Source organism: Grampus griseus (assembly GCF_964374135.1).
Source record: "Grampus griseus genome assembly, chromosome: 3".
Taxonomy (NCBI): domain Eukaryota; kingdom Metazoa; phylum Chordata; class Mammalia; order Artiodactyla; family Delphinidae; genus Grampus; species Grampus griseus.
In genome coordinates this window covers 172,536,458-172,563,376 of record NC_139019.1, presented here as the reverse complement: position 1 = coordinate 172,563,376, position 26,919 = coordinate 172,536,458, and the positions used below count along the sequence as shown (strand labels likewise).

Sequence of the window (26,919 nt, the reverse complement as noted above, 5' to 3'; positions counted from 1 at the left end):
CCCACTGAGGTCAGCCTCTGGGGCCCAGGGCAGGCAGAGGAAGGACCCCAGCCCTCCCCATGCCTGGGGCCCCCAGCCCAGGCTCCATCAGCCAGCCCTGGAGTGAAGACAGCTAGAGACACTGGTTCCAGTCAGGATTCGGCCCCCACTGTTTCCTCTCTGTGTTACAGTCCCAGAGATGAGACCCTACATTCAGATTCCATTTCCCCTCTGTGCCCTAGGAAAGAACCAGGGGCTAACACGGAGTGCGGGGTGGGAGGGATAGACTGGACCAGCAACCTGAGCTGGGAAGGGTGCTCTGGGGACCTCCAGGCCCAGCCCCCTCCCCGCCTGAACTCGGCAACCCCAGCCCACCGGCCCCCCCACTACTGGCTCACTTGTCTCTGCAACTCCAGCCCAGAAATCTTCACTCCACCAGGTGAGCTGAGATGCCAGTTAGCTCAAAGCAGATGCAAAGAGCCGTGTTTTAATCCGAACTGACACAGGGGCAGCAGAGGGCAAATCACAGAACTAGTAGTAGGAAGCCTAGCTGGGCGTGAGAGCAGGGCTCAGGCCCAGCCACAAGGCCGAGGTGCGGGCAGTGTCTGGGGAAGACTGCAGAGCCGAGCCGATGCCTGGATACAGCCGGCGCTCCACCAGTTTCAGCCCTTATCACAGTTACTGCTTCAACCAGGATTCAGCTGTGCGTCAGGCACTTTCAGGTACTGGGGAAACAGGGGTGAACAAAAACCATAAACTCCTTTCCTCCCCTTTTTATGGAGAGAGGCAGGCAAGTAAGTCTGCAGGTGTTAACGGCAAATAGCAAGGAGGGGCCGGAGGTGTGGGGAGTGCAGCTGCGGAAGCCTCACTGAGCAGGTGTCACTGGAGGAGAGAGCAGGGGAGACCTGGGGAGAGGGCGCACCTGGCAGGGGCACCGCCGGAACAAAGGCCCTGGGACAGCATTGCGCCCGGCGTGTGGGAGGGACCGCGGGGAGGCCCGTGGCGGTTGGAATGGAATGAGCGAGGGGGAGAGGAAGGAGGTGAGGGCAGGAGGGAACGGGGTGGGTCGGGTGGTGCAGGACCCGGGGGCGCGGAGAGCTCGGCTCTCACCCGGAGGGACGCGGGACCCCCCCCCCCCCCCCCCCCGCCCAGGGCGGCGGGCAGAGCAGGGACGCGGACTCGCTGCTCACAGGCGCCCTCTGGCGGCTTTGGGGAGAACAGGCCGTGGGCGGCACCGGGAGCCGGGGCGGAGGGGACTGCGGGGGTCTGGGAAGGGTGGGGTGGAGGAGATGCGGGGGAGGGACGGGGGTTGTCAGGGAGGATAGTGGGGAATTGCGGGCCGAAGAACTGTGGGGCCAGCTTAGCTGGGATGCAGCAGGAGGGAGCGAGAAGCAGGTGAGTTCTGGGTCTACTTTTGTGTGTGTGTGTGTGGCCGCCTTGGGTCCTCGTTGCAGCGAGTGGGAGCTACTCTTTGTTGCGGTGGTCGGGCTTCTCATTGCGGTGGCTTCTCTTGTTGCAGAGCACGGGCTCTAGGCGCGCGGGCTTCAATAGTTGTGGTGCACGGGCTTAGCTGCTCCACAGCTTGTGGGATCTTCCCAGACCAGGGCTCGAACCCGTGTCCCCTGCATTGGCAGGCAGATTCTTAACCGCTGCGCCACCAGGGAAGCCCTGGGTCTACTTTAAAACTAGAACCAACAGGGTTTGCAGGCAGATTTGATGGAGGCAGGGAGGGAGCCACGAGCCTCCAGGATTTGGTCTGCTCACCTCAAAGAACGGAGCTGCAGGTACCTGGGAGGTCGCAGAGGCAGGGGGGGCAGGGTTTACAAGACCATGAGTTCAGTCTTGGGATTGTGGGCTTGGGACTCCGTGGGACATGCACAGAGACACCTGGTCAGCCAGCTGACAGGGTGGGTTGTTGGTTATCTATGGGCCCTGTGGGTTCAGAGGCACCTTGCCTTTTACCCCGAGGGAGGTGGGAGCCCCGGAGGGTTTGAAGCAGTGGTCAGTATTAAGAGAAAGGGAGGTGTCAAGAATGGCTTCGACCTGAGTCTCCTGAAGGAAGTTGACCTCAACTGAGAAGAGGGCTCCAGTTGCTTTCCTTAGTTGTTTACTGTCCGATTCTGCCCTGCTCCCTCCTGACACACACACGCAGAGGAAGAGGCGGAGGCTGTGTGTGTCCTGTCCTGGGGTCCAGCACATCACCAGTCTAAAGCAGGCTCACAAATACCCTTAAAAGAAAGGGGTGAGGGGTTGTTGACACTGCTGCGCTGAGCCGAGGTCTCCCACCCATCTCTAAAACCATCCGGGAGCTAAAAGTGAGTTTGCACCCCAGGAAGCTGGGTTACTGGATGGCCTGCTGTTCTGTCCCTGGCATGGGGGGGCCACAGGCCAGGTGTTTGCGGGGCCACCACCCCATGCAGTGCCAGCTTTCCCCCTGCCCTCCTGGCCTGAGATCTGTCCCTTCCCACCTCCCAGGGCCCTCGCAATTGTCCCTTATCCGGGCCTGACTCAGACTCACGTGCCTCGGTGGCCGCCTGCCCCTTTGTTCCGGGGGCGGGGGTGCTAACAAGGAAGACTTGTTCTTCCAGGGATCAGGACTCAGAGAACCTGCCAGCTTCCCTCCTGCCTCCATCCGGGAAAGAGCCGGCAGCGGCTCTCCACGTGGGACCAGGCCAAGCAGGGAGGCAGCAGCTCTCCTGTTCTGCTGGGTACCCCGCTGCATGCCCGCCCGAGTCCCCATTATGAGGATGAGCACACGAGGTCCAGAGGAAGGAAGGGCTCGAATCGGGGGGGGGGGCTGGAGAGCGTCTCAGCAGGCTTTCCTGGAGCCCACAAAGTCCTACCCGACCACGACCAGGTCCTTTCTCCCCTCTCTGGCTTTATCCATCCCTCCAGGGCCGCCCCTCTGGCCTCCCAGCTGCAGGGCCTTTGCACTCACTGTACCTTCTACCTGGTACACTCCTTCCCACACAGATGCTTCCTAATTCTCTTCACTTCCCCCAAGTCTTTGCTCAAACCTCCGCATCTGCCCACCCAACTTCATCCTACAACTTGCCCCATGTCCACACTGCCAATCCCCCTTCCATCTTTTTCTTTTTCCCACAGCATTTATCACCCACTAACATAGCGTAGCATTTGTCCCGAGCACAGTGATGGGCTGGAGCTCATGAGAGCTGACTTAGCAAGTTGACGTCATGCTGGCAGCTCCCATCAGCCACGGTGGGAGTATTTACACCCAGGAATCAGCATGAAACAAGCTACAGAGCAGGACTTTTTGCCCTAAAGTGCCAGCTGTCCAACATTTATAGGCACACTGCGCCTGTTTATCATACTTAATGTTTACGCCTCCTGGCTCCCGCCCCCGCCCCGCATCCATAAGAATGGAAGCCCCTCGGGGCAGGGTCGGCCCACTTTGCTCTCTGCTGTCACCCGGGCACCGAGAACAGTATTTGGCAACTGGTGGGCGCTCAATAACTATTTGTGTCTTAATGAGTGACCCTCATCAGGGCCCCTGAGACAAAACCACCCTCAGCCATCCTCCCAGCGCTAGAGAACACACTCAGGGCCCCAGCACCGTGACCCTGGGCCGGGCAACAGGACTCTGGCCGCCTGGCACGGACTCCATCACAACACACGACCCTCGTCACGACCGCACCCTGGCCGCTGAGACGCCCCCGCAGCCCCGACGCCACGGCCCAGCCGCGGCGGTGCAGGGGCGGCTCCAGGCCCGGCCACGCTCCTCTGTGCGTTCCTCGGGGCCGGCGCCTTCCGGTTCGGGGTGGAGGACAGGACCCCCGGCCTCGCCGCTTCCCCGAACCCACCCCAAACCGCCTCAGGGGCTTCTGTCCCGTACCTCCCCGTCCAGGTCCCGGGCGATGCCGGCGCAGCAGGGGCACTGGGGGCGGGACCTTTAAGAGGCACAACGCCGCTGCCATTCGCCCTAAATTACGCGCAGACTGACACCCCCTCCCCAGCCTCCAAGTCGGGCCCGAGGGCCGCGCCACCTCGTTGGCCAGTCGGGGCTAGAGAGCCCCTGCGCTGCGCGCGGCCTTGTGGGAAACGCGCCCCGGACCGCCACCCTGGCGCCCGGGGCATGGCCGGACTTGTAGTCCGGCAGCGCGTGGCGGCCGCAGAAGACGCCGGTACGCGCGGGTGGCGGGAGCCGGGACCCGGGCGCTCCTGCCTTAGTGGCTGCAGGATGCGGCGCCTCCCGGGGCCGAGGCGAGCTGAACCGCCGCGGCCTGCTGGCCGAGGAGCTCGTCATCAGGGACGGCGGCGCGGTGGGTGCACCAGTCCGGCCCGACACTGACCCTCAACCCCGGCCCGACCCTGACCATCAGCCCCGACCCGTAACCTTCGGCCCCGGCAGGACTCTGATCCTCAGCCCCGGAAGGACCCTGACCCTCAGCCCCGATCCCTGACCCTCAGCCCCGACCCCTGACCCTCAGCCCCGGCAGGACCCTGACCCCTGGCCCCAGCAGGACCTTGATCTCAGCCCCCACCCTGACCCTCACCCTGCTGGGCACCCAGCTTACCTGGATCAGTCTCAGCCTTGGATGTTGGACCTTGGCCCCATTCCCTACCCAGCACCCACAGAGCCCTGCCCCAGACACCCAGGCGCAGCCCTACCACCCCAGTTTCCCACCCTCCCTGCAGAACCACCCCCAACCCCACCTTGACTGGGCTCTGAACTTACACCCCCCCCCATCACCCAGACCTCGCTGCAAGGCTCGGATCCTCCTGGTCCCACTCATGTCACAGGTACAGACCCTGCGCTTGAAACAGGCCCCTTGGGCAGAGAACTTTCCTGAGGGGTCTGCGCACTGGGCGCCGACGGTGACCCCAGCCCAACCACTCCCCCTCTCCAGGCAGGGCGCCCCGAGGCTGCCAAGTCGTCCATCAGCAGCCTGCCACCCAGGGTTTCCCAACCTCTGAGGTTCCCAGCACTGCTGGCACTGGGGTGCAATGGTTCTCCGGGCGCTGTGGAGGGTGGAGTGGCTCCCTGGCCCCAGCCTCTCAATGCGGGGAGCCTCCACAGTGTGACAACCACTGTCCTAACCCCTCAGCACAGTAGGGGTCCCAGGGCTCAGCCTGGGGTCCGGTGGAGGACCCCAACATTTCCATTCTGTGCTCACAGACACAAAGCCAATGCAAGCCCCCCCCGCCCCCGCCAACACTGGAGAGAGTCCCAATGGCCACACAGAAAAAACGGAAAGAGAAACTGGTGCCATCAGTAAACAGAAAATCAGTTTTTAAAAGGTGCTTTAGGGCTTCCCTGGTGGCGCAGTGGTTAAGAATCCACCTGCCAATGCAGGGGACACAGGTTCGAACACCTGGTTGGGGAAGATCCCACATGCCGCGGAGCAGCTAAGCCCGTGTGCCACAGCTACTGAGCCTGCGCTCTAGAGCCCGCGAGCCGCAACTACTGAGCCCACGTGCCACAACTACTGAAGCCCACGAGCCTAGATCCCGTGCTGCACAACAAGAGAGGCCACGTCAATGAGAAGCCTGCGCACCGCAACGAAGAGTAGTCCCCGCTCACGGCAACTAGAGAAAGCCCGCGCGCAGCAACGAAGACCCAACGCAGCCAAAAATCAATAAATTAAAAAAAAAAAAAAAAAGGACTTCCCTGTGGCACAGTGGTTAAGAATCTGCCTGCCAATGCAGGGGACACGGGTTCAAGCCCTGGTCCAAGAAGATCCCACATGCCATGGAGCAACTGAGCCCGTGCACCACAACTACTGAGCCTGTGCTCTAGAACCCATGAGCCACAGCTACTGAGCCCACATACCACAACTCCTGAATCCTGTGCGCCCAGAGCTCGTGCTCCGCAACGAAGAGAAGCCACCGCAATGAGAAGCCCGCGCACCGCAATAAACAGTAGCCGCCCCCCCCACCCGGCTTGCCGCAACTAGAGAAAGCTCGCACGCAGCAATGAAGAGCCAACACAGCCAAAAAGTAAATAAATAAATTATTTTTAAAAATGCTTTATTTAACCAGGTATATCCAAAATATTATCATTTCAACATGAAATACTCAATAAATACTGAGATTTTTACATTCTGCACTCATACTAAATTCTCTAAGTCCAGCGTGTATTTTACCCTTACCTGTATTTTCTGCTTAATTTTCATTGGAAGTATTTCATCCGTATATAAGAGTTCCTAAAACCGTAGATGAGGGACTTCCCTGGCGGTCCAGTAGTTAGGACTCTGCGCTTACACCGCAAGGAGCACAGGTTCGATCCCTGGTCAGGGAACTAAGATCCTGTGAGCCCCGCGGCACAGCCCAAAACAATAAAAAATAATAAAATTGTAGATGAAAAAGGAGATTCATAAACCCAAATTGTCCCAAATGTACTTAAAAGTTTTCCAATAAGTGGATCAAACGTCTGTTTTTAGGTTGGTATTTAAATTAAAAATTACATTTCAGGGGGTGAGTAGCCGTGCCTGGCTGGCAGCTCTGCCCAGGCCTGAGTTTGTCCTGTGCCCCAACCTTGTCACCTCCCCAGCCGGGCCCTGGGATGGATCAGCTGGGCTGCAGCCAGCTGGCCTACGGCAAGGTTAGAATTTCACACAGCTGGCCCAGCGCTGGCCCTAGTGATCCACGGCAGTTCCTCGTCAACTGTTTGCATTCACTGCAGCACTTCTGCCCTGGGGGTGGCCCTTCCGCTCCTCAGGGAACACCCATACCGCCATCACAGCGCTGGGTCGGCTTCCTCCTCAGACAGAGCTGGTCCCCACACCAGGACTGCCGAAGTGGATGCGTGGGGTGGTGTAGAGGGGGGAGGGTGTTCAGCTGGGGGTGGATGGATACATGGGTGGGTGGACAGCTGGCCGACAAGTGGCCAGAGGGACAGGTGGGTGGGTGGTGGGCGAGCAGACCTCTGATCTGAGATCCACCCTGGTCTGCCCACACCTGCTAAAGTCAGTCTGGGCCTGTCCTGAGGGGTCTGCTCTGGGCGCTGACGGTGACCCCAGCCCAACCCCTCCCCCTCTACAGGCAGGGCACCCCGAGGCTCCCAAGTCGTCCACCAGTCAGCCATCCTCAGCCCCTCAGCCCAGCTCGGCCAGGGGACTTCAGGGGCCAGCAGGGACGTCGAAGGCCTGCTGGGACAGCTCCTGTCCAGCCCTAGAGCTGGCTGTGTAACAGGCGACCCCTCGCTGAGGAGCCTGTCTCCTCCCCCAGCCTCCCTGAGACCACCGAGGCAGGGAGCCACCCAGTGAGGGGGCTCAGGCTAAAGTCTGGGGTGCTTCAACGCCAGAGCTGGGTGGGGCACCTGACAGGGTCCCCAAATGACCCAGCTCTGCCCTCAGGGCTCCAGCTCACCCCAAAGAAAATCCGTGAGGCCCCCAAGTGACCAGTGATGTTAGTGAGGGGAGCTGGCCAGCCGCAGTGCAGGGGTCCTGGGGGAACGGGAATTTCCCAAGCCTGGGGCGCTGACCTCTCTAGACACCCTCCTTGGCCCCGAGTGCCCTGCAGAGCCCCGATGCCATCCTGGGAAGGTGGGGAGGAGGCCAGGATGTTGGGCTTGGGTGGCGGCTGGGACCTCCATGGGAAGGAGGCTTCCTACACAGGCCACTGAGGACTTCCTCCCGGTGGGGTGGGGGACCGATGCTGGGAAGCGGGGACCAAGAGCAGGAAGCCCAGGCTGGGGGGATACAGCCAGGACCTCAGCCCCCACCCAGGCGGCTCCCGTGGGCTCAGTCACGTAGGAACAAGAGCAGATGTCCCTGGGGCAGGTGGGAAGTGCGGTTCAGTCCCCCCCGCCCCCCCTACCCCGCTGGTGCTGGCCCTGCCCCTCCTGGGGTCCATCCAGACCCCCTCCAGTCACCTGCCCCATCCCTCTCTTCTCCCCCCACCCCTTCCTCTGTCTCTCTCTGTCTCCCCACCCCCCTTTTCTTCTTCCACCTCTGCCCGGAACCTTCTTCCTCTGTTGAGCCCACCTGTCCCTTCCTCGGGGTGGCCTGTGCTGATGCTGCGGTCATCGTGTTCCCCTTAGCACTGTCCTCTTAAGCCGCGGGTGTCATTAACCCTCCTCTTTCACGCAAGCAGAGGCTTGGAGCTGGAGGGGCCAGCGATGGCAGGGGAGGGGCAAGTCCACACCCTGCAAGGGCCTCGGCTGCCAGGGTGCCAGGAAGCCGGGTCAGGGCCTGGGAAGAGACCCATTCACCAGGCCTGCTGCCCCCCACCCGGGTTAAGGGCCCAGCTTCCCGAGAAGGGCCCACACCTCCGGCCTGGGGAGGGGCGGCACCTTGGAGCTGCCTTCCTGTGCGGCCTTTCCCGGCACCGAGGTAGGAGGGGGATGGGACCAAGGAAGTTAGACGCTGGGTTCGCACACTTGGGGCCCCCTGAGTCTCCGCTCCCCTCCCCTGCCCCCAGCGGCACCCCAGCCCCCCACTCAGCTCCCCTCCCCTGCCCACCGGCCCCTGCTCTTAGGCCCCAGTTTCTACCTCTGACAATTAAGATGTTGAGAAGACAGACGGGCGGGGCTGGTGGTGCTTAGAAACAGCATGGCCTGGCGACTCCTCTCTTACACTGAAGTCAGGGAAACTGAGGCAGAGTCAGGCGGGGGTGGGGGGACAGCCAGGACTCTCCATCCTTTTCCTCCTGCATGCCCGCTGCACACGGGGTCTGGGGTCACAGCGGACGAGATCCCCCCATTCCCAGTACAAGGGGGATGTGACATCAGCCACTTGACCTCGTTAAGGACTGCGAGGAAGTCAGGTTGGGGGGAAGCTGGCTGGGGAGCTTCCCACTCAGGAGGCGGCATCTGGGCAGAGACGGAGCAGGGGAGGCTCATGCTAAGGTCCTGAGGCTGCCTGGTCCGGAGGCTGCTCGGTCTCATAGGCTCCAGCCACGGCCAGGAGTTGGCATTTTTCCCTCTGCCAGGGGAAGCCGTGGGGTGTCCACGTGCTGAGAGGGTGTTTCTAAGTCCACTCTGGGTGCAGGGTGGTGAACGGCTGTGAAGGAAACTGGGGCCAGGCTGAGGGGCCCAGAGGAAAGCGTGGATGGATTCCAGCGTTGGGAAGATGAGGTTCTCAGGCCTCGCCGATGCCCGCTGTGGGTCCCCTCCCCCAGGCTTCTCGTGGGGAGCCCAGACCCAAGTCGCTGTGTGGAACAGAGCACTGAGGCCCCATGTCCGGTGTCCCAGGGTCCCATCACGCCTGCCCGTTTGGCGGACAGGAGACAAGCTCAGGGGTGGGTGGGCCTCGGCTCCACACCCTACAGCATCCTCACCCCTGACGGGACCCATCTTCCAAGCGGATTGCTCGGGGCGGTCCACCGCAGGAGACCTGCTGCGCGGCCGCCCAAGCTATCGGGGGAGACTGCTCCCCACCGCCCCCGCGCGGCCGCTCCGGGCAGCGAGGGCTGAGACTCCCGCGACTGGGCGAGCCCGGCGCCAGCCCTGGGCCTGGCTCCGATTTCCATTCAATTAACCTCGACAGTCAGCCCTCTCCCGCCTCCATCTTCCGATCTTCAGTCTCTAAAAGTGAAACCTGGAATCGGCCCAGACCCTCCGCCCGCGGGTTCTGACCTCGGCCTCCCCCGCCCCCATCTCTGGCCCCCAGTCCCTGCCTCTCTGTCGCCTCCAGGGTCGGGGGTCAGGGTGGGAAACCCCCGGGGAGCAGCTGGAGGAGGGGGAGGGCAAGCGGGGTCGCGGGGCCGGGGGCGGGGGGAGAAGGAGCCCGGGGCGCCAGTATTTAAGCCGCCTACCCCGCGGGCAGGGGACAGAGCCGGGGACCGAGCATGGAGCAGGGACTCGCCCTCCTGCTTCCCCTCTTTCTGGGGCTGCTGCAGCTGGGCCGCGGTGAGCGGGGCAGGGGTCTCCGAGCCGGGAAGGGGTTGGGAGAGAGGAGGGGCTCGGAGGAGGGGGCTGGGGCTGGGGGCGCGGGGTGGGGCTGAGAGCGCCGTCGCCCGCAGGTGGGCCGCTGGAGGTGGAGCCCCCCGAGCCCGAGGTGGCGGTGGCCGTGGGCGAGTCGCTACAGTTCACCTGCCGCCTGGCCTGCGAGGACGGCAGGGCGGCCTCTGTGCAGTGGCGGGGCCTGGACACCAGCCTGGGCGCCGTGCAGTCGGGCGCGGGTAGCAGCGTCCTCTCCGTGCTCAACGCCTCGCTGTCGGCTGCGGGGCCCCGCGTGTGCGTGGGCTCCTGCGGGGACGTCGCCTTCCAGCACATCGTGCGGCTCCTGGTGTTCGGTGAGCCCCCGCCCCTCCCGCCGTCGTGGCACACGTGGGGGCCCAGCCAGCGGCCCTGCTTTCCCTCTATCCTTGTGCCACCTCTGCCTGGGAGGCTTCCCGGATTGCCCAGCCCGCCCCAGCTCAAAGCCGGCCTCGCAGGTCCTCCTGGGTCGATCTGCAGTCCGCTCCCTCCTCCCCGCATCCCTTCTCCCCCAATCCACCCCCAAACCTCCTGTACCTGACCCCCTTGCCCTTTCTGCGGGTGGGACACTGGGTCTTCCCTGTCCCCGGGCACCAGCAGTCCCCTCGCCCCCTCCTCAGGGCCCAGCCCTGACCCTCGGAGCTCTGCCCACCCCCTTCCTCCACTCCCTCCACAGCCTTCCCGGACCAACTGACTGTGGCCCCAGAGGCCCTGGTGGCTGGGCCGGACCAGGAGGTGTCCTGCACAGCCCACAGCGTCACGCCTGCTGGCCCTGACACCCTCTCCATGTCCCTGCTCCTGGGAGATCAGGAACTGGAGGGGGTGGAGGCCCTCCGGGATGTGATGGAGGAGCCCCAGGAGGGCGAGGACCCGCTGTTCCAAGTGACACAGCGCTGGCTGCTGCCCACCTTGGGGACACCCGCCCCACCCTCCCTCCACTGCCAGGCGACCATGAGGCTGCCCGGCTTGGAGCTGAGCCGCCGCCGGCCCATTCCAGGTGAGCTTGTGCCTCAGTGTCCCCCAGGAAGTGGGTGAGGTCACACCACCCAGCGCCTGTGAGCCTTGATGAGCGGTGCCCAGCGGCTCTTATGGAATCCTGGTTAAGCCCCTCCCCTGCTGTGTCGCCACCTGGGCAGGTCACAGTACCACAGACGAGGAAAAATTGCATTCGATCTTTATTTTATTTTATTTTAAAATTAATTATTTTTGGCTGTGTTGGGTCTTTGTTGCTGTGCGCGGGCTTTCTTTGGTTGCAGCGAGCGGGGGCTACTCCCGTTGTGGTGCGCAGGTTTCTCATTGCAGTGGCTTCTCTTCTTGAGGAGCACGGGCTCGAGGAGCGCGGGCTCAGTAGTTGTGGCGCACGGGCTTAGTTGCTCCGCGGCATGTGGCATCCTCCCCGGCCAGGGCTCGAACCCCTGTTCCCTGCGTTGGCAGGCGGATTCTTAACCTCTGCGCCGCCAGGGAAGTCCCTGCATTCGATCTTTAGTCTGTCCCTTCGTGGCAGCCAGGGGCTACTTCTCACTCGTTCATTCATTCAGCAGATTCGCTGAGCACCTACCCTGAGCCAGGTCCCATGAGGTGCTGCCCTTCCTCTGCCCACAGCTCTCCAGGGCTCCCACCTCCCTTTGGGTGAAAACCCAAGCTCCCCGTGCCCACGGAGCCCTACAGAGCCTGACCTGCTTGCCCGTCCCCCACCCCCACCCCCTGCCTCACTTCCTCTCTCCCCCTCACTCCGTCTGCTGTCCCTCCGACACCCTAGGTGCAGTCCTGCCCCAGGGCCTTTGCACTGCTGTGCCCTCCACCGGAACGCTCTTCCCCACATCTCCCTCACCTCCCTCGTGTCTCCTTCCCAGTGAGACTTGCCCTGACCTCTCTGTCCAAGGGGTCAAACCCCACTCCCACCCCCACCACACACACACACACACACACACACACACATACACACACACTCAGGCCCTTTCTCTTCTCCTGTTGAATGTTTGTTGACACCTTTTATCAACATCTGACTCCTGTGTGCTCTCTTTATTTTTTTCCCCATTATCTGTCTCCCCTGCCATTGGTTTCATCCAGATAGGAATGTGTCACTCTCTTTCATGGCTGTCCCCCCAGTGGCTAAAACAGTGCTCAGCGCACAGTAGGTGTCCAATAGATACATCCTGAATGAATTAATCAATAACTGTTATCACGGAGCCTGGCGCATAGTAGGTGCACAAGAAATGCTTGCTGAATGAACTAACGAATGGCAACATTTAACGTGGGGCCTAGCACACAGTAGGTGCTCAGTTCATGTCAGACGTTATTAGTTAGTCTCATCTGGGACAGGCCCCGACCGCATCACTAAGCTTCTGGCAGCCTCTCACTAAGGAAGCACAGATTCGTTCTCTGAGAGGGCACCCCGATACTCATGTTAATGGCTGGGGCCTGGGGGCCGGGAAAGGTTTGGCTCAAGTGGAAGCAGGGGTGTGGGGGGGAGGCAGGGGTGTGCTGGGAGGGTGTGCACAGAGTCCTCCGGATTTGAGAGCCGTCACACAGCAGAACGGACAGATCCCCTCTAGGGACCTCAGTCTCTCATCTGCACCGCAAGGGGGAGGGGCACCCCCTTCCCTCTCCCCACCCCTCAGCCCCATAATAATAAGATCCAACACCCGTGTCACTCTGCACGCCAGCCCCTGGGGTGGGGGCCTCTCACCCTGCTTTCCAGTTGAGGAAAGTGAGACACAGAGATTTGGATGCTCGCTGTGGGGGGGGGGCATGACAGACCCCGAGACGGCTCCTGCCCACTGGGATACCCTGCGATTCACCCAAGTGAATGGACGGGGCTTGGAGTGGTTCTGGTCCAACCATGTGGTCCGGGTGGAGAGAGGGAGGGAGGAGAAGGGGCTGGGCAGCAGCAAGAACAGATGGCTGCCGTGTTTTCCAGTCCTGCAGGGCCTGACCTCCCTGGAGCCCCCCGTCATGACCCCCCCAGAGCCCAGCACCACAGAGTCCCCGGAGCCCCCCGTCACGACATCCCCGAAGCCCCCCATCACCACCTCCCCCGGGGCCATCCCAGAGCAGGCCTCCACCCGCAGCCCCAGGAGTCCTGGCCTCGTGCCCCGGAACAGCTCCACCAGGCCCTGCCTCCCGGAGATCCACCAGCTGTCAGCAGCAGGGAGCTTGGAGCTGCTGTGCGAGGTGGTCTGCGGCCCAGGCGTGGCCGTGCGCTGGACCCGGGCCCCTGGCGGGCTGGCGGCCTACGAGACGCAGGAGGTGGGGGCCCGGGCTTGGCTGAGCGGCGGGAGCGTGCTGTGGGCCAGATGCCACGGTGAGGGCTGGTTCCAGTGTGGCCTGGACCCAGGGGGCCAGACGGCCAACCTGTACGTGGCCTCAGAGATCTGTGAGTTCAGGGGCTGGGGCGGGCACTGGGGGAGCCTGAGAGGGAGGGGAGCCTTGAGTCTGGCCTTAGACAAGGGGGGCCCTGCCAGCCTGTGTCCCCAGCTGTCCAGTGGACTTCCGTGACCCTATAAGATCACAACTGCCTGCATGGCGATAACTAAGTTTCAGGGACTGTGTAGGTGTCACAGCACTCTATGGGCTAAGACAGCCTGTGGAATAGAAACAGAAATAGAAGGGAATTCCCTGGCGGTCCAGCAGTTAAGACTCCGTGCTTCCACTGCAGGGGGCGCAGGTTTGATCCCTGGTCTGGAAACTAAGATCAGTGTGGCATGGCCAAAAAAGAAAAAAAAAAAAAAAAAAAAAGTAGAATACAGCCACTTTGGTAATTTCCGTTTTTCTGGTAGCCACATTCAGGAATAAAAAGGTAAAATAAGTTTGACAATATATTTCATCGAAACCAATATATCTCAGACGTTATCATTTCAACATGTAATCTATAAAGAAGCATGAATGAGATTTTTTTTTTCCAAACTAAGCCTTCAGAATGCAATGTGTGTTTTACAAAGACAGCGCTGTCCACTCAGACTGATCACATTTCAAATGCAGCTGTGCTGAGGGGTCCCTCACTGGACAGCTCACTTCTAACTCCAAGGTCCTATGTACCTTTCAAAAGACTCACTCTAAAAATAGCTGGATAGTCCAGTGATTTTTATACATTTCAGAAGGCGTTTTAAACCGTGAGGTCCTTTGTAAAATTTCAGGGAACTCGGTCAGTCCGGGAGCCCTTAGCCGACTCTGCTGGGCTGCTCCCCAAACCTGCAGAGAGGTGCAAGACACCGTATGCCTCTCTCTCCAGGCTCCCCGCTAACGTCTGCATACCTGTGGACGGGCAGCTTTGTTCTGGGGCTGCTTCTCCTGGTGTTCCTGACCTACCGCCTGTGGAAACGCTGCCGGCCCACCAGATGACCTGGGCCCCTGCCCCGCCTGGACCACACGGAGGGGGATTTTCCTTCCACTCAGTTGCGACCAGAGGATGTTTGCAGGGTTCTGGACAGCAGGGGGGCTGACCGTGCACCCCTTATCCTGATGGCCAGCACATCCAGGCTCCCCAGCTGGCTGGGCTTCCCTTCAGTGGGGACCCTGGGGAGCCGCCACCCCCACCCACCCCCACGGTGCAGAGCTGGAGAATAAAGAGCATCTGGTCTGACCTCGGTGGTTCCTGTCGCGGTCTGAGGACACGGGGAATCCCCGGCACAGCTCCAACCATCCTCTGCTCTAGGTGACTCCCCAGACAGACAAGGAAGGACAGGACACCTCAGCCCCATGTGGCCAGGGGTGGGGGTAAGAGGCGTGTGCTCTTCCTGGTGCCTTTCCCTGCATATGGGGACACTGGCGCTTAATGAGTAACTAGGAGTCCTCAAAAGAAGCGGAGAAAAGTGTTGGCGGACAGCACGGGCAAAGACACAGAAGAGAGGTGGCTTGATAAGGGAAATTGCATCTCTTTTGGGGTGGCTGGAGGCTAAAGCGTGGGGAGAGGCGAGGGAGAGGCTGGAAATGATACCGGCAGATGAAGGGCTGTAGATGCCAGGGTCGTCAGCCTTGTGGAACCGAGGAGCTCTGGGAGAGTTTAGAGCTATAGAGGATGCGGGGTGAGAAAGTGCCCTCTAGTGGTAAGGAAAGGTAACAGCCTGGGACGGGGAACTGGGGACCGTGGGTGGTCCACTCGCTCTGTGAACCCGTACAGCGGACTAGGGGCCGCGGAAGCGCAGACCAGACCCCTAACCCAGCCTGGTGGGGAGAGGGGGCCTTTCCCCACGAGGTGAGCTACAAACTCGCACGGAAATTGGGTTAGGCTGAAGACCAAGCTGAGCACAAAGGCTCTGAGTTGAAAATCAGAAAAGGGGGCGGGAGCGGCGCTTAGTCCCGGAGTTGGGGTGGAACCATCCCGCCCACTCTCAGCAGGGCTTCCCTGGTAACCAATGAGACCGGTTGCTAGGGGACCATGCTAATGAAGGACTCGCCCACTACCAAGATGGCAAGCAATCCGGCTTCATACCAGAAACCAAGCCCTTCCTAGGGATCCATTTTGGAGTCTGGCAAAATTTAAGTTCCGAGCCTAAGCCAGGAAAGCCAACCAGCACACCTAAAGAGGAAAACGGAGAGAGAGTAAGTGCCAATGAAAACCTAGGGAAAAAGGTGGCCTGCGCTGGTTATTTCCCAGAGTCTCCCCGCGGGATCCGAGCGCCCTCTGCCCTCAACAAAAATGGCCGCCCCGAGGTGCCAGCGCACTGTGAAATATGGACGTCCTTCCGGTCCCGCTGCCCTCAGCGAAGATGGCGGCAGTAGAGAAGCGGCGGCCGCCTGTGGCCCAGGCAGCCAATTTCACAGGCAGCGGCCGGCCGGGGGTGTCCCGAGCAGCGGCGACGGCCGAGAGTGAGGAGGACTTCCTGCGGCAGGTCGGAGTGACGGAGATGCTGCGCGCGGCCCTGCTGAAGGTGCTGGAGGCGCGACCCGAGGAGCCCATCGCCTTCTTGGCGCACTACTTCGAGAACATGGACCTGCGGTCTCCTGCAAACGGCGGCGCCGGGGAGCCCCCGGGCCAGCTCCTGCTGCAGCAGCAGCGCCTGGGCCGCGCGCTGTGGCACCTTCGCCTGGCTCACCACTCCCAGAGGTGCGGGGCTGGGCCGGGCCTGGGTGGGTAGGGGCCGCGGTCGGACTTCAACTCCCAGCGGGTTCCGCGCGGCTCCCCGCCCCCGGCGCCGGCTCTCGAGCGCGGGCCGTGGTGGGAACTGTAGTCCGCTCTGCTTGGCGCGGGAGGGGCGCGGATGGCTCCGGGCTGCAGGGCCCCGGCGGGGCCACCCGAGTGCTGGCACCGGTAGCTCTGGCAGACTTGGGCTTTGGTGATGCCTCTTTGCAGGTGCTGAGGTCCCCCTTGCATCTACCTCACTTTTGTAAATCATGGAGCCCAGACAGGACTTGGCCAAGATCTCAGAGCCAGTCCTCCGAGCCAGGTCCCTCCTAGCTGCCTCGTTCCCAGCGTGGTAGCATCCCCGTCCATTCAGCCAGAAAATGAATATTTACAGGGCTGGGCCGTGGAGATAGAGAGCAATCCAGGTCCCGCGCGGGCAGGAGAGACGTCCAGTAAGGGGCCTGCATTGACACACAGGGAAAGGTGTTGCAGGCACGAGGCCACCGGCTGCACTGGCCTGGAGGCTGTGGGGCTGCAGTGTGCGACCCACGGGAGAGGGGGAGGCCGGGAGCCTTCGCAGGGCTGAAGCATGGAGGGGTGGAGGGGATGGCGCCTGCCCCCCCACCCCCTTAGAAGCGGGTGAGGGAATGGTCCGTGTCGGGTGGCTGGGGAGGAGCTGTTTGACGCGCAGCATCAACCAGACAAGGTGGGCGCTGGATGTGGGTGGGCTGGGTCTTGGATGGGGGTGGTCCCCAGAGAGCCCAGGAAGGGGGAGGAAACCAAGCAAGGGAGCGTTTCAGCCTGACCCCAGAACCCTCCTGCCTGGGGGCAGCCCTCCCGAGAGAGTCAAGGTGCGGACCCCAAGCAGGGGAGCACAGAGAGGCTGGGAGGGAGCCGGAAGGGGTGTGGAGAACGGGCATCCCGTTCGGAGCACCCGGTCTCCACCGCAGGGGAAGGGCAAGCGGGTTGTCCAAAGTGACAGCCAGAAAAGGGAACGGCCGGGGCCACCCCTGAGACGGGGACCTGGCAGGGAGCGGGCTGGTGGGCATCCATGGGTTCTGCTGGGTCTGCAGGGGGTTGTGCAGGAACAGCCCCAGGTGGTCCATGAGATGGGAGGTCACTGGTTTGGAGGAAGTTTCCAGAATGACTTGGGGACCGTTAAGTTGGGAGCTGGGAAAACCTCCAAGCAGGAAGGTGGACAGTTGGGTCGGCAGCTGAGATGCGTGACGGTGCAGGGTGGTTGTCACCTGGTGGCGGGGGGCGGGGTGGTTGTGAAGGCCTCAGGGGAGCTGAGAAGAGCCCAGGACCCGATTCTGAGGAGCCACAGCCTCAGCGAACCCACAGGAAAGCGTGAGAAGGCAGAACAGACATGAAGGAGGGAACCAGAAGACAGGGAACCAGGACATCTTTCAAGGAGGAGAAGAGTCAGCGGCAGGGTCACCACGTGCAGTCGTGCAGGTCAAGCACTGCACAAGCCGTTCACTCCTTAGACGTCACAGACGAGGACCTTTATGTGAAGGCTTTTTGCAGAGCTTTGCCTAGTTTATGCAAAGGCACCTTGTGGGCTGGCGGCGGCCCTGCGTCCAATGGCCCTAGAGATGAGGGCTGATAAGTGTCTGTTGGATTTAGAACCAAGGGGGCCATTTGAGTGTCCTGGGGCTGCTGTAACCAATTACCACAAACTTGGTGACTTAAAACAGCAGAAATTTATTCTCCCACAGTTCTGGAGGCCAAAGTCCAAAGTCCGGGGGCAGCAGGGCTGTGCCGTTTCTGGAGGCTGTAGGGGAAGGTCCTTCCTGCCCCCTCCAGCTTCTGGAAGCTCCAAGCATCCTTGGCTTGTGGCCGCATCCTCTCAGCCTCTGCCTTGTCTTCCCGTGGCTTCTCTTCTGTGTCACTCTCTCAAAAGGACACTTGGCATTGGTTTTAAGGCTACCTCACCCCACCTCCAGACCCTGAACTAATTACATCTTTCAAAGACGCTGTTTCCAAATAAGGTCCCACTCACAGGTTCCGGGTGGACGTGCACCTGGGGGGACACTGTTCACCATACTGAAGGGGTGTTGGAGCGGTTCTCAGGAGGAGCAGAGTGAGTGGCCGGTGCTGGTGGCACACCTGGTCTCCCCGAGGCGGGGCTGGTGCTGAACTCAGAGATACGTTCCCAGTCAGGAGCCCCATAACCTCGGCTGCCGGGTCAGAAGCAGAAGCCAGGCCAGGCGGGTCCCCCCGAGGCTGGGCAGCTTCGTCCCTATGCTGAGGGGTGGGCTGGGGAATCCCGGGGCTGCTCTTGAGAGCGACCTCAGCACGAAAGATTTGGGGAGAACTCAACCAAAATCCCCTCTGCTGTTGTCTCGAAATCACACGTGCTGGCTGCTAGGACTGGTGACGGCCCTCAGAGCACAAACACAGCAGACCCGGCATGGTGGCCCAGGGCCGCCTTCTAAGCCACCACGTGCTAATAGGAACAGCAAGAGTGCCAACCGCTGCAGGTCCCCTTGGCCCCAGAAAACATGCAAAGGCACCAAAGGGTCTGAGCCAGTCTCCTCGGCTCCGAGCATCCTCTGTGGGGTGTCCCGGGCTCTGTGGGGTGTGGAGCGGCCTCCCTGCCCCCACCCACGCGATGCCGGGAGCCCTCCCCATTGTGACAAGCACAGACGTCCTCAGACATCACCCAGTGTCCCCTGGGGGCAGAATCTTCCCAGACAAGACCCCCCCAGATTGGGATTCCACGGACCCCCCAGGAGACTACATCCCGTGCCCGTCTGACCTCTGAGGTCTGGGATGCTGCACACATTTAAATCCACACCTGAGTGGGAGGGAGGGGAGCTGACCCACAGACACTGGGGGCCACCCTGGTTCACACCACCTGACTCAGTGGGAATGTATGCAGGCCTCTGGTGTGAGCAGGGAGAGGACCCAATTTCTTTCCAAACAATTAACCAGAGTCACTCCTCAGCACTGCTAACACAGGGGGAGCGCGGTCACTCTGTGCTGGGCCGTCCTGGGCCCTGCAAGTGTTGGGCAGCCTCCTGGGTCTCCACCCACCCAGTGGTGGCAACCATAACTGTCCCCAGAGTCACCAGTGTCCCTTGGGGGCAGAGTCACCCCGTTGAGAGCCCCCGGTCTACCTTGGAAGTCTCCACGTCTCTGTGACAAGACCCGTAAATAGGTTCTTTTTTAACAAATGCCCACGTGCTTTGCAAACTGCTCTGTGCGGGAGCTGATACAGGCAGAGCCTGAGGACCACAGCCCAGGACCACACCAGGCAGGCGGTGTGGGTGCTCCCTCGTGGCTGGGAGCCCCCGGGAGGGCGGCCTTGAGATGGGGTGTGGCCTTCCTCTGGCTTCTTGCCTGACGCTCTCATCTCACTGGACCGTAACTGCCCCCCTGTGCGTCTTCCTGCCCGCGAGGCCCATGGTAAACAGAACCTGGACAGCGCTGAATGGCAGCTGGTGACAGCTAATGACAGGCGCACGGGGTCCCCTGCCACACGCCGAGCACAAAATCTACCCTCTGTCCTCCCAAGAATCCTGAGACGCAAGGACGAGAACCCTTATTCTCCAGAGGAGGGAAGCAGGGCGCAGTGGCTAGAACCGGTGCAGGTCTGGGCCAGCCAGGAACAGCTCTGAGCACACAGGGTGCTCAGGGGTCCCCACACGCTGCCGCCTCCGGGGGGATTGATTCAGCTCAAGACAACTAGTGGGTCGACCAGGTTCCTTGGGGAGGCATCAGGCAGAGCTGGGCGGATGGTGGACGCTCAGGCCCCATCAGGATGAGCCATCAGGCCACAGGGACACACCCGAGACCTCAGTGGCCTCACACGGCTGCTGTTGGGTTGGCAGGGGCTCTGCTCACTCAGCCTTGCGGGGAGTGGACCCTCCACGGGAAGTGGGCCATGCTCTCGTGGGGGTGGGGCGGCCTGCCTTCAAGACACCCCCGAGATCCACCCCGCCCCCCGTATTCACAGCCTCGGGCAGCTGCCTGCGTTGCCACCCTGCCGGTCACCCGCTCCAGGGGCCAGTGCCGTGACCTTAGCACTCTCACACTGCCCCGTGGGGAGAGGCCTCCGCAGGGAGCCTTCAGGGGACAGCAGCCCTGCCAGGGTCCTGGTTGAAGACTGAGCCGGGACCACCAAGCCAAGCCATTCCCAGTTCCTGACTCAGGCTGCGACGTGATCTAGGTGTGGGGGTAACTGCCACGCGGCCACAGAGTTGACACGGGCATCATCACTGCCAGGTCCCCCGGACCCACGCGTCCTGGTGAAAGGAGTTGATAACAAAAGCTCCTGCAAGGGGTTATTGTGAGGCGGCAGCAGCTAACACGGTGCCAGTCCTGGGAACGGGAGCATGACGCTGCGTCTGGCACCCCCAGCGCTTCACGGAGTGATCTCACTGGCCCTAAAGCACCAGCACATCCTAAGGACCCAAGAAGTGAGAAGTGAATCCCAGATGGGCGAGACCCCAGGTCCTCTCCCCTCCCCTCTGGGCCTCAGTTCCTCCTCTGTAAAGGGCCTTGACCCACGGAGCTCACTGGGTGAGCATGTCCATCCCTGGGCCCTGCCCTGGGCACCTGCCGTGCTCCGGCCCAGCGTGTACCGGGCTCGCACCCACGCTGACCCGTACAGGTCCCACAGATAAGAGTGGAGCTGGGCTCCCAGAAAAGGCGAATGTGAGCCCTGGGGGTGCCCCTTCCTCTGTGGGACCCTTGGCCTGGCCGCTGCCCTGAGCCTCACTTCCCCTTTGCTTTAGTGGAGATGGAACTGGGCCTCGGCCGGCCGCCAGCTGTTGAAAGAAGGATGGGAATGAGACCCGGGTTATCTAGATGCCCAGGCTCACCCCAGCCCACTCACTTAACCACTTGTGAGGCTCCAGCGTGGCCAGGGCTCGTGGTGGGACATCAGGGTCCTCATGGGGCAGGTGGTAAGTAATGTCAGCGCCGTGGCTGGTCCCTGACGTGACCGTCGGGTCTGCTGTTGCAGCAGAAGGGCAGAATGTCTGGGTAGACGTGGCCGCCTGCGGATAAATCTTTACCCACGAAGACAGGCGGCAGCGGCTTTGAGCCACAGTGTGGGTTACTGCCTCTGGGCCTGCAGGGGTGAAAAGAGACAACCCAGGTTAAAAGGTAGGGATGTGTCCTGCCACGGTGACACCCCGTGGGCACACACATCATCGATGGAATGGAGAGTCCATGGGCGGATGCCCATCGTCGGGGTCAGCCCACGTTTCTGGGGCTCCTGGGCAGTGTTCTGGGCGCTGGGGCTGTAACAGTGACCAACAAATAAACTCCCTGACATAGGCCCCTGGGCTGAGCTGGTGGGAGGGAGGGAACTCGTGAGGCCACCACAAAGAGAAGTACAGGAAGGGGTTAGGGGGTCAGGGAGGGTCCCCCCCATAAGGTAACATTGAGCAAAGGCTCAAAGCCGTGGGGAGATGTGGGGGAGGGCGCTCCGGGCCAGGGCGCCGCTGGCGCAAAGGCCCTGAGGCTGGACGAGCCGGCGCGTTGGGGGAGGGGCCGGGGGGCAGGGGCGGGGCTCTGGCGCGGCCCGACGGCCCCTCCGCCCGCAGGACCGCCTTCAACAACAACGTCGGCGTGGCCTACGAGTGCCTGAGCGCCAGCGGGCGCAAGAAGAAGCCGGGGCTGGACGGACGCACGTACAGCGAGCTGCTGAAGCGCATCTGCCGGGACGGGGAGGCCCCCGAGGAGGTGGTGGCGCCGCTGTTGCGCAAGATCCAGTGCCGGGACCACGAGGCCGTGCCGCTGGCCGTGTTCCGCGCGGGGATGCTCACCTGCTTCGTGCTGCTGGAGTTCGTGGCGCGCGCCGGCGCCCTCTACCGGCTGTTGGAGGACCCGGGCCTGGCCGTGGCTGACCGCCACGTGGGCCAGGCCGTGCTGGACACGCTGGAGGGGGCCCTGCAGGCCAGCGACGACACCACGCCCGCGCGCTACCTGGAGGCCGGCTCGCGCCTGGGGCCCGACAGCCTGGCGCTGGCCATGGACCGCGCGCTGGTGGCCCGGCGGCCCAGCACCCCCATGACCCGGGAGGAGTTCCTGGAGAAGGCGGCCGCCCTCTTCATCGCCAAGGTCAAGCCCGTGGGCTGAGCCCTTCCCTCGGCCGCCGCTTCCTCCACCCGGATTCCTGGGGCCCTCGGGGTCCGGCTCACCGGGGCCAGGACTGGGGTGTCCCTGCATGCCAGGGGTGCAGGGAGCCCCCTCACCCAGCTTCCCGCCTGGAATGATGCCCAAGCCCCCTTCGGGGGGAGGCCAAGGATCCCTTCCCGCCCGCCTGCCCAGGCCCCTCTCCTCAGCAGAAATAAAAATCTGTTCCCCAGTCTGACCTGGTGTGTGTGTGTGTGCACCCGTGTCCAGCCCCCAGCACGCTTCTCTGGAAACGCTCTCCACTCGGGCGCACCCTGGCCAGCCCCAGCGGGTCCCACCACTGCCCAGAAACCCCAGGGAGCCCCTGGACTCAGCTTTATGAGAGCAGAGGGCATTGGGGCACCCAGCGAGGTGCCCTGGAGGCACAGCCCCGAGACCTGGGAGGCATGGCTGGCCCCCAGCCTGCCCTCCACGAGCGCCCCGCCCCAGCAGTTCCTCCCTGGACCTCGGCTTCCCCAACCGCCAAAGGGAGAGGTCAGCTGGGCAGGTAGTCACGATGGTGACGATTGAAACAGCTAACACGTCTGAGACCTGACAATGTCTTGACTCACCGCCGCCCTATACGGAAGGTAATCCACTGCCCGCATTTGGCAGATGGAGAAACCAAGCCCAGAGGAGTGAAGGTCGCAGCACCAGCAAGGGGCCAGCAGGGATCCGAACCCGGGCCCGCGCTCTGTAACCCAGAGCCACAGCCCCTTCACCACTGCCACGGGGCCCGTCCGGGATCCAGGCACACCCGTTAGAGTCACCAAGCACCCTGGGTGTCCCCCTTTCCGCCAGCAGGAGCACATCCTGGACGGAGGATTCCGCAGGAAGCAGATTCCCAGCCCAGGACAGTTGCAGGCGGGTAACTTCACTCTCGGCCTCAGTTTCCTCCTCTGTTAAATGGGACCCAGGGCACCCCGATTCTGATTGAGGGAGATCACACGGGGACAGAATCTAAAGCCTTTTTCGAGCTACCAATGGCAGGGACCACCTTGCCTCCCATTTCCCAGCACCTGCCCTTGGCTGGTAATCGATAAACCAGTGAGTTGCGCTGCGTTTTCCAAAAGCCGCCAGGGCTTCCTTTCTGTTCTCATTTGCTCTTGTTGAATCTCCCAGCCCCCGTAAGAGGCAGGTAAGAGGTGGAATCTGCATCCCCTCTCCTTGCACTTGGTGGCTTTTGTGACAGTACTTGGCTTCCAGGGGATGCGGTGGCCACGCAGTAGCCTGAAGAAGCACAGGCCACACAGAGGTTCCTGACGGGAGACTCCTGCTTTGCAGCTAAATGAATGAATGTTACTGTTTCAAGCCACGAAGTTTGTGGGTCGTTTGTTACATAACCAGTAGCTTCACAGAGGTGCCCCCCTCCCTCAGCATTAGCTGTTACTGACACCGCACACAGCAAATGGGCCGGCGTGTCAGCAGGCTGAGACCCTTAGGGGCTGGACGGCCTCGGGGAGCAAGCTGTGCTGAGGCCCCTGCGGCATGGGGCTTGCGGCCGGGCAGGGCATCTGCATGAAATGTGCGGTGCAGGTGGACTCACGGGCTCCGGCAGCCTCCGGTCAGCTCTGTGGTCCCCTGGACTAGGCAGCGTGTAGCAGGTGTCACTGGTGCCACCAGATCCCCTTCCCATCTGCCGAGGCTCACAGCTGCCCCACCAGAGACCAAGCCATGTGGCCCAGGAGGCCTCATGCCCCCATCTGGGGCAGGAGTGGCCAGTGAGCACCAGGGGATCCAAGAGCTGGTCCGCTTGCCTCATGGGACGCTAACTCACATTCCAGGGTCCCCCCCGGATCAGGCTGAGGCCAGCTCCATCTGGGGTCACCTTCCCTGCCCCACCACCTTCCCTCACTGCCACCCCTGAGTCACCATCACGCCTGGTCTTGGATCCTGAATTCCTGGTTTGACCTTTACAGGCACAGCCTGGAGGGGCTGAGCTGTTCTGCTTATCTGACCTCACAGCAGTGTGGACGCTCGGCCTCCCTGCCTTCCAAACCCCGCGCCCCCATAGCGTTCACTCCACAGCACCCCGAAGGCTCCTGTTCCCCAGCTTCCCTGGGGAAAGGCGTCCTCCTTCTGTGTCAGGGACCTCTCCTCTCCTTTCCTCATGCTTCCTCCTCACTTGGCATCTCATCCAGGCCATGGCTTCCATTACTGCCTGGTCACCAAGGAGTCTCAAATTCACATCTCAGGCCCAGCCCTGCTCTGCTCCAGCCCTGGGGAGCCAACCACTTGCTGGGCATCTCCTCAGGGACATCCCAAGGACATCCCAGGCCTGCCACATCCAGGACGGAGCCTCCGGTCAGCCCCCCTGACCCTGGGGCTCCTCTGGAGTCTGTGGTCTCCGAGGAAGCCCCCAGTCCACCCAGGACCAGGGCTCAGCCTGGATGCCTCCCCTGTCCCCCCAGCTGGCCCTTCTCTGCATCCTGTAGGTTGCACATCATAGCTTCATCCTGCCTGCGCCTCCCCACACTGGTCCAGCCCTCATCCTCACTGCCCTGGGCGACCCCACCAGCCAGTAGGAGTGCTCCAGGCACCCTGGCCTCAGTGCTTGGAACAGCACGTGACTCCCAGCTGGCCAATGAGATGCAGCCCTGGGACTTTTTCTGGGGTGGCTGAGCTGGGAGGACCTGGGCCTGGATCCTGGAGCCATCTGGTCACCACAAGGCCTGTGAACACAGTGAGCACTCAGGAAAGCTGAGCAGAGAGACTCTCCCCAGCTTTTTTCCTTGACTCTGTCCCCTCACTCTGCCCCAGGCACACTGGTCTCTAGCTGGTCCGGCTTGTCCCTACCTCAGGCCTTTGCACGCGCTGTTCCCTTTCCCTGTAACACTGCTCCTCCAGACCCAAGGGGCTCACCCCATTCTGGTCCCCACTCAGATGCCACCTCCTGAGAGGCACCTCCCCTGAGCCCCTATCCGAGATAACTCTCCGGCTCCACTCCCGTTGCTAATGCCTCACTGTCCTTTACTTTTCTTCAATTATTGGTATCAGAAGTTGCTTACTTATGTCCTTTCTCCCTGTCTCCCCAAGGGGAGGGATTTTTACATATTTTATTCACTGCTGTACCCCCAGCACCTAGATTTGTCTGTGGAAGGCCATGAATTAATTAATCAATTTTCCAGAGGAAGACTCTGACGCTCATAGAAGCGAGGGTATTCAGTTCCTGTAGCTGTCATAACAAACCACTGCAAAAACAAAACAACACAAAACAACAACAACAAAAAACCCCAGAAAACCCCACGACAACACAAGTTCATTATCTTGCAAGTCTACATTTGAGGACCATTTCCAAGTTCATGGCAGACCTAGATTTGAATTGAGGGCTCTTCTGTCGCACGTGATGGAAGGCTCAACTCAAACTGGCTTAATAAGAAAAGAAGTAATTTATTGACTTGCACCATTGCAAGGGGAGGCCAGGCATGGCTGGATCCAGGAGCACAAACAGGGTCTTCAGCACTTTCTCATCAGTTGGCTCAGCTTTCCTGAGCGCCAACTTTGTTCACAGGCCTTGTGGTGACGAGACGGTCCTATAGCTCCAGGTCCAGGTTCTCCCAGCTCAGACATCTCAGCAGCATCGTGTCCCCAGAAAAAGGCCAAGTCACGTGCTGTTCCTGAACCAACCAGGGGGCCTAGGGCACTCTGATTGGAGGACCCATGCCTGCAGCCAGGGCTTGACGATCAGTCCAACTGGAACCTTGCAGACTAAGAGTGGTAGCCCCATGGGAAAATGGAGGTGCTTTGGCCAGAAAATGGGCAGGTAGAAACCCCAGACGTCCACCACCTCAGGATGTTTCGAGCCTGAGGTGCAGGCTTTCCTGGGGGACAAGGCCTCATGTGGGACCAGCTGGAGGGGCCATAAACCTGGTACCTCTCTTTACATTTCCAGGGCTGCCCCCATTCACCCAATAACTCCTGCGATAACTCCTGTGGGGTGTACGCAGGGAGACATCTTGGGAAACTTCTCTGGAAGAATCATAATTAATTCTAATTATCATTCGTCAACAAGCGGCCACATGCCGAGGTTATGACACTGGTGCTATGGACAGAGAATGAGAGGCAGAAAATGAGGGACAGAGAACGCTTGGAACAGTGGACAAACAGGGGTGTGCAATCCACTTTACAGATGACGGGCCCCTCCAGGTCCCTCGGGGTGCAGGGCAGAGCCCCCTTACTGATGAAGCTGCTGCTATGCCCAGTGCTTTCTCAGACTCCTTCCATCCCCACAGATGATATATTGTTTTCCTTCCCCAGACGGGTTTACCTGTCTGTTCTCAGCGGGGGACCAGCCCAGGGCCAGGTGTCGGGGCAGCCGGGGGAGGAAATCAGCTCAGCTCAGCCCGAGGTGTTGGTGCAACTGTTGGCTGCCCGGGTCACCTGCCAGCAAGGCCACCACAGGCCTCGAGTGCCACGCCCACCCTCGTGGGGAGCTGTCACCTGCGGACGTGCAGGGATGGAGGCCAGGCCCCATCCCAACTCTCCGATCCAGAGCTGTGCGGGTGTCCGGGCCCGGGGCGCGGCCAGGTCAGCGCTCTGGCAGGGTCCGGGTGAAGCCCAGGGTGGGGTCAAAGGTCGGCCTGAGACGCCGGCACAGCCAGGGAGGGTCAGGGCTCTGGTCTGGGGTTCGGCCAGGACGAGTGCCGAGTCCACGCTGCAGAGGCGTGCCAAGTGGGGAGGGGCTGCGAGCGGCGGGACCCTCCTGGCTCCAGCGCCCCCGGGGAAACTGAGGCTCCGGATAGCTCCGACCCGGCCCCGCCCCGCGACGAGACGTCACAAAAAGGCCACAAAAGCGCGGCGGGCCGAGCCGGGCGGCGCAGCGCAGCCCTGCCCGCGGCCCCGCGCACAGGGGTCCCGGCCGCTC

General features: G+C 61.6%; 2 protein-coding genes and 1 long non-coding RNA gene across 3 annotated transcripts; 2 read left to right on the top strand and 1 right to left on the bottom strand.

Annotated features, from left to right (window-relative positions):
* Window positions 1–457: 457 nt before the first annotated feature.
* Window positions 458–3,982, bottom strand: LOC309820697. Its single transcript, XR_014296538.1, has 4 exons — window positions 3,833–3,982; window positions 2,023–2,207; window positions 1,392–1,601; window positions 458–704 (listed from the first exon to the last, which is right to left on the bottom strand). It is a non-coding gene; the product is annotated as an uncharacterized lncRNA (long non-coding RNA).
* Window positions 3,983–9,702: 5,720 nt separating this feature from the next.
* Window positions 9,703–14,200, top strand: MADCAM1 (mucosal vascular addressin cell adhesion molecule 1; the record flags this gene model as incomplete). The annotated part of the gene is made up of 5 exons (XM_082652554.1): window positions 9,703–9,790; window positions 9,904–10,176; window positions 10,536–10,856; window positions 12,780–13,235; window positions 14,091–14,200. Exons 1-5 carry the CDS (start codon window positions 9,730–9,732, stop codon window positions 14,198–14,200), a joined length of 1,221 nt encoding a protein of 406 aa, XP_082508680.1. The 5' UTR covers window positions 9,703–9,729.
* Window positions 14,201–15,531: 1,331 nt separating this feature from the next.
* TPGS1 (tubulin polyglutamylase complex subunit 1) lies at window positions 15,532–22,252 on the top strand (the record flags this gene model as incomplete). The annotated part of the gene is made up of 2 exons (XM_082651666.1): window positions 15,532–15,905; window positions 21,485–22,252. 2 exons carry the CDS (start codon window positions 15,532–15,534, stop codon window positions 22,017–22,019), a joined length of 909 nt encoding a protein of 302 aa, XP_082507792.1. The 3' UTR covers window positions 22,020–22,252.
* Between the last annotated feature and the right edge of the window lie 4,667 nt (window positions 22,253–26,919).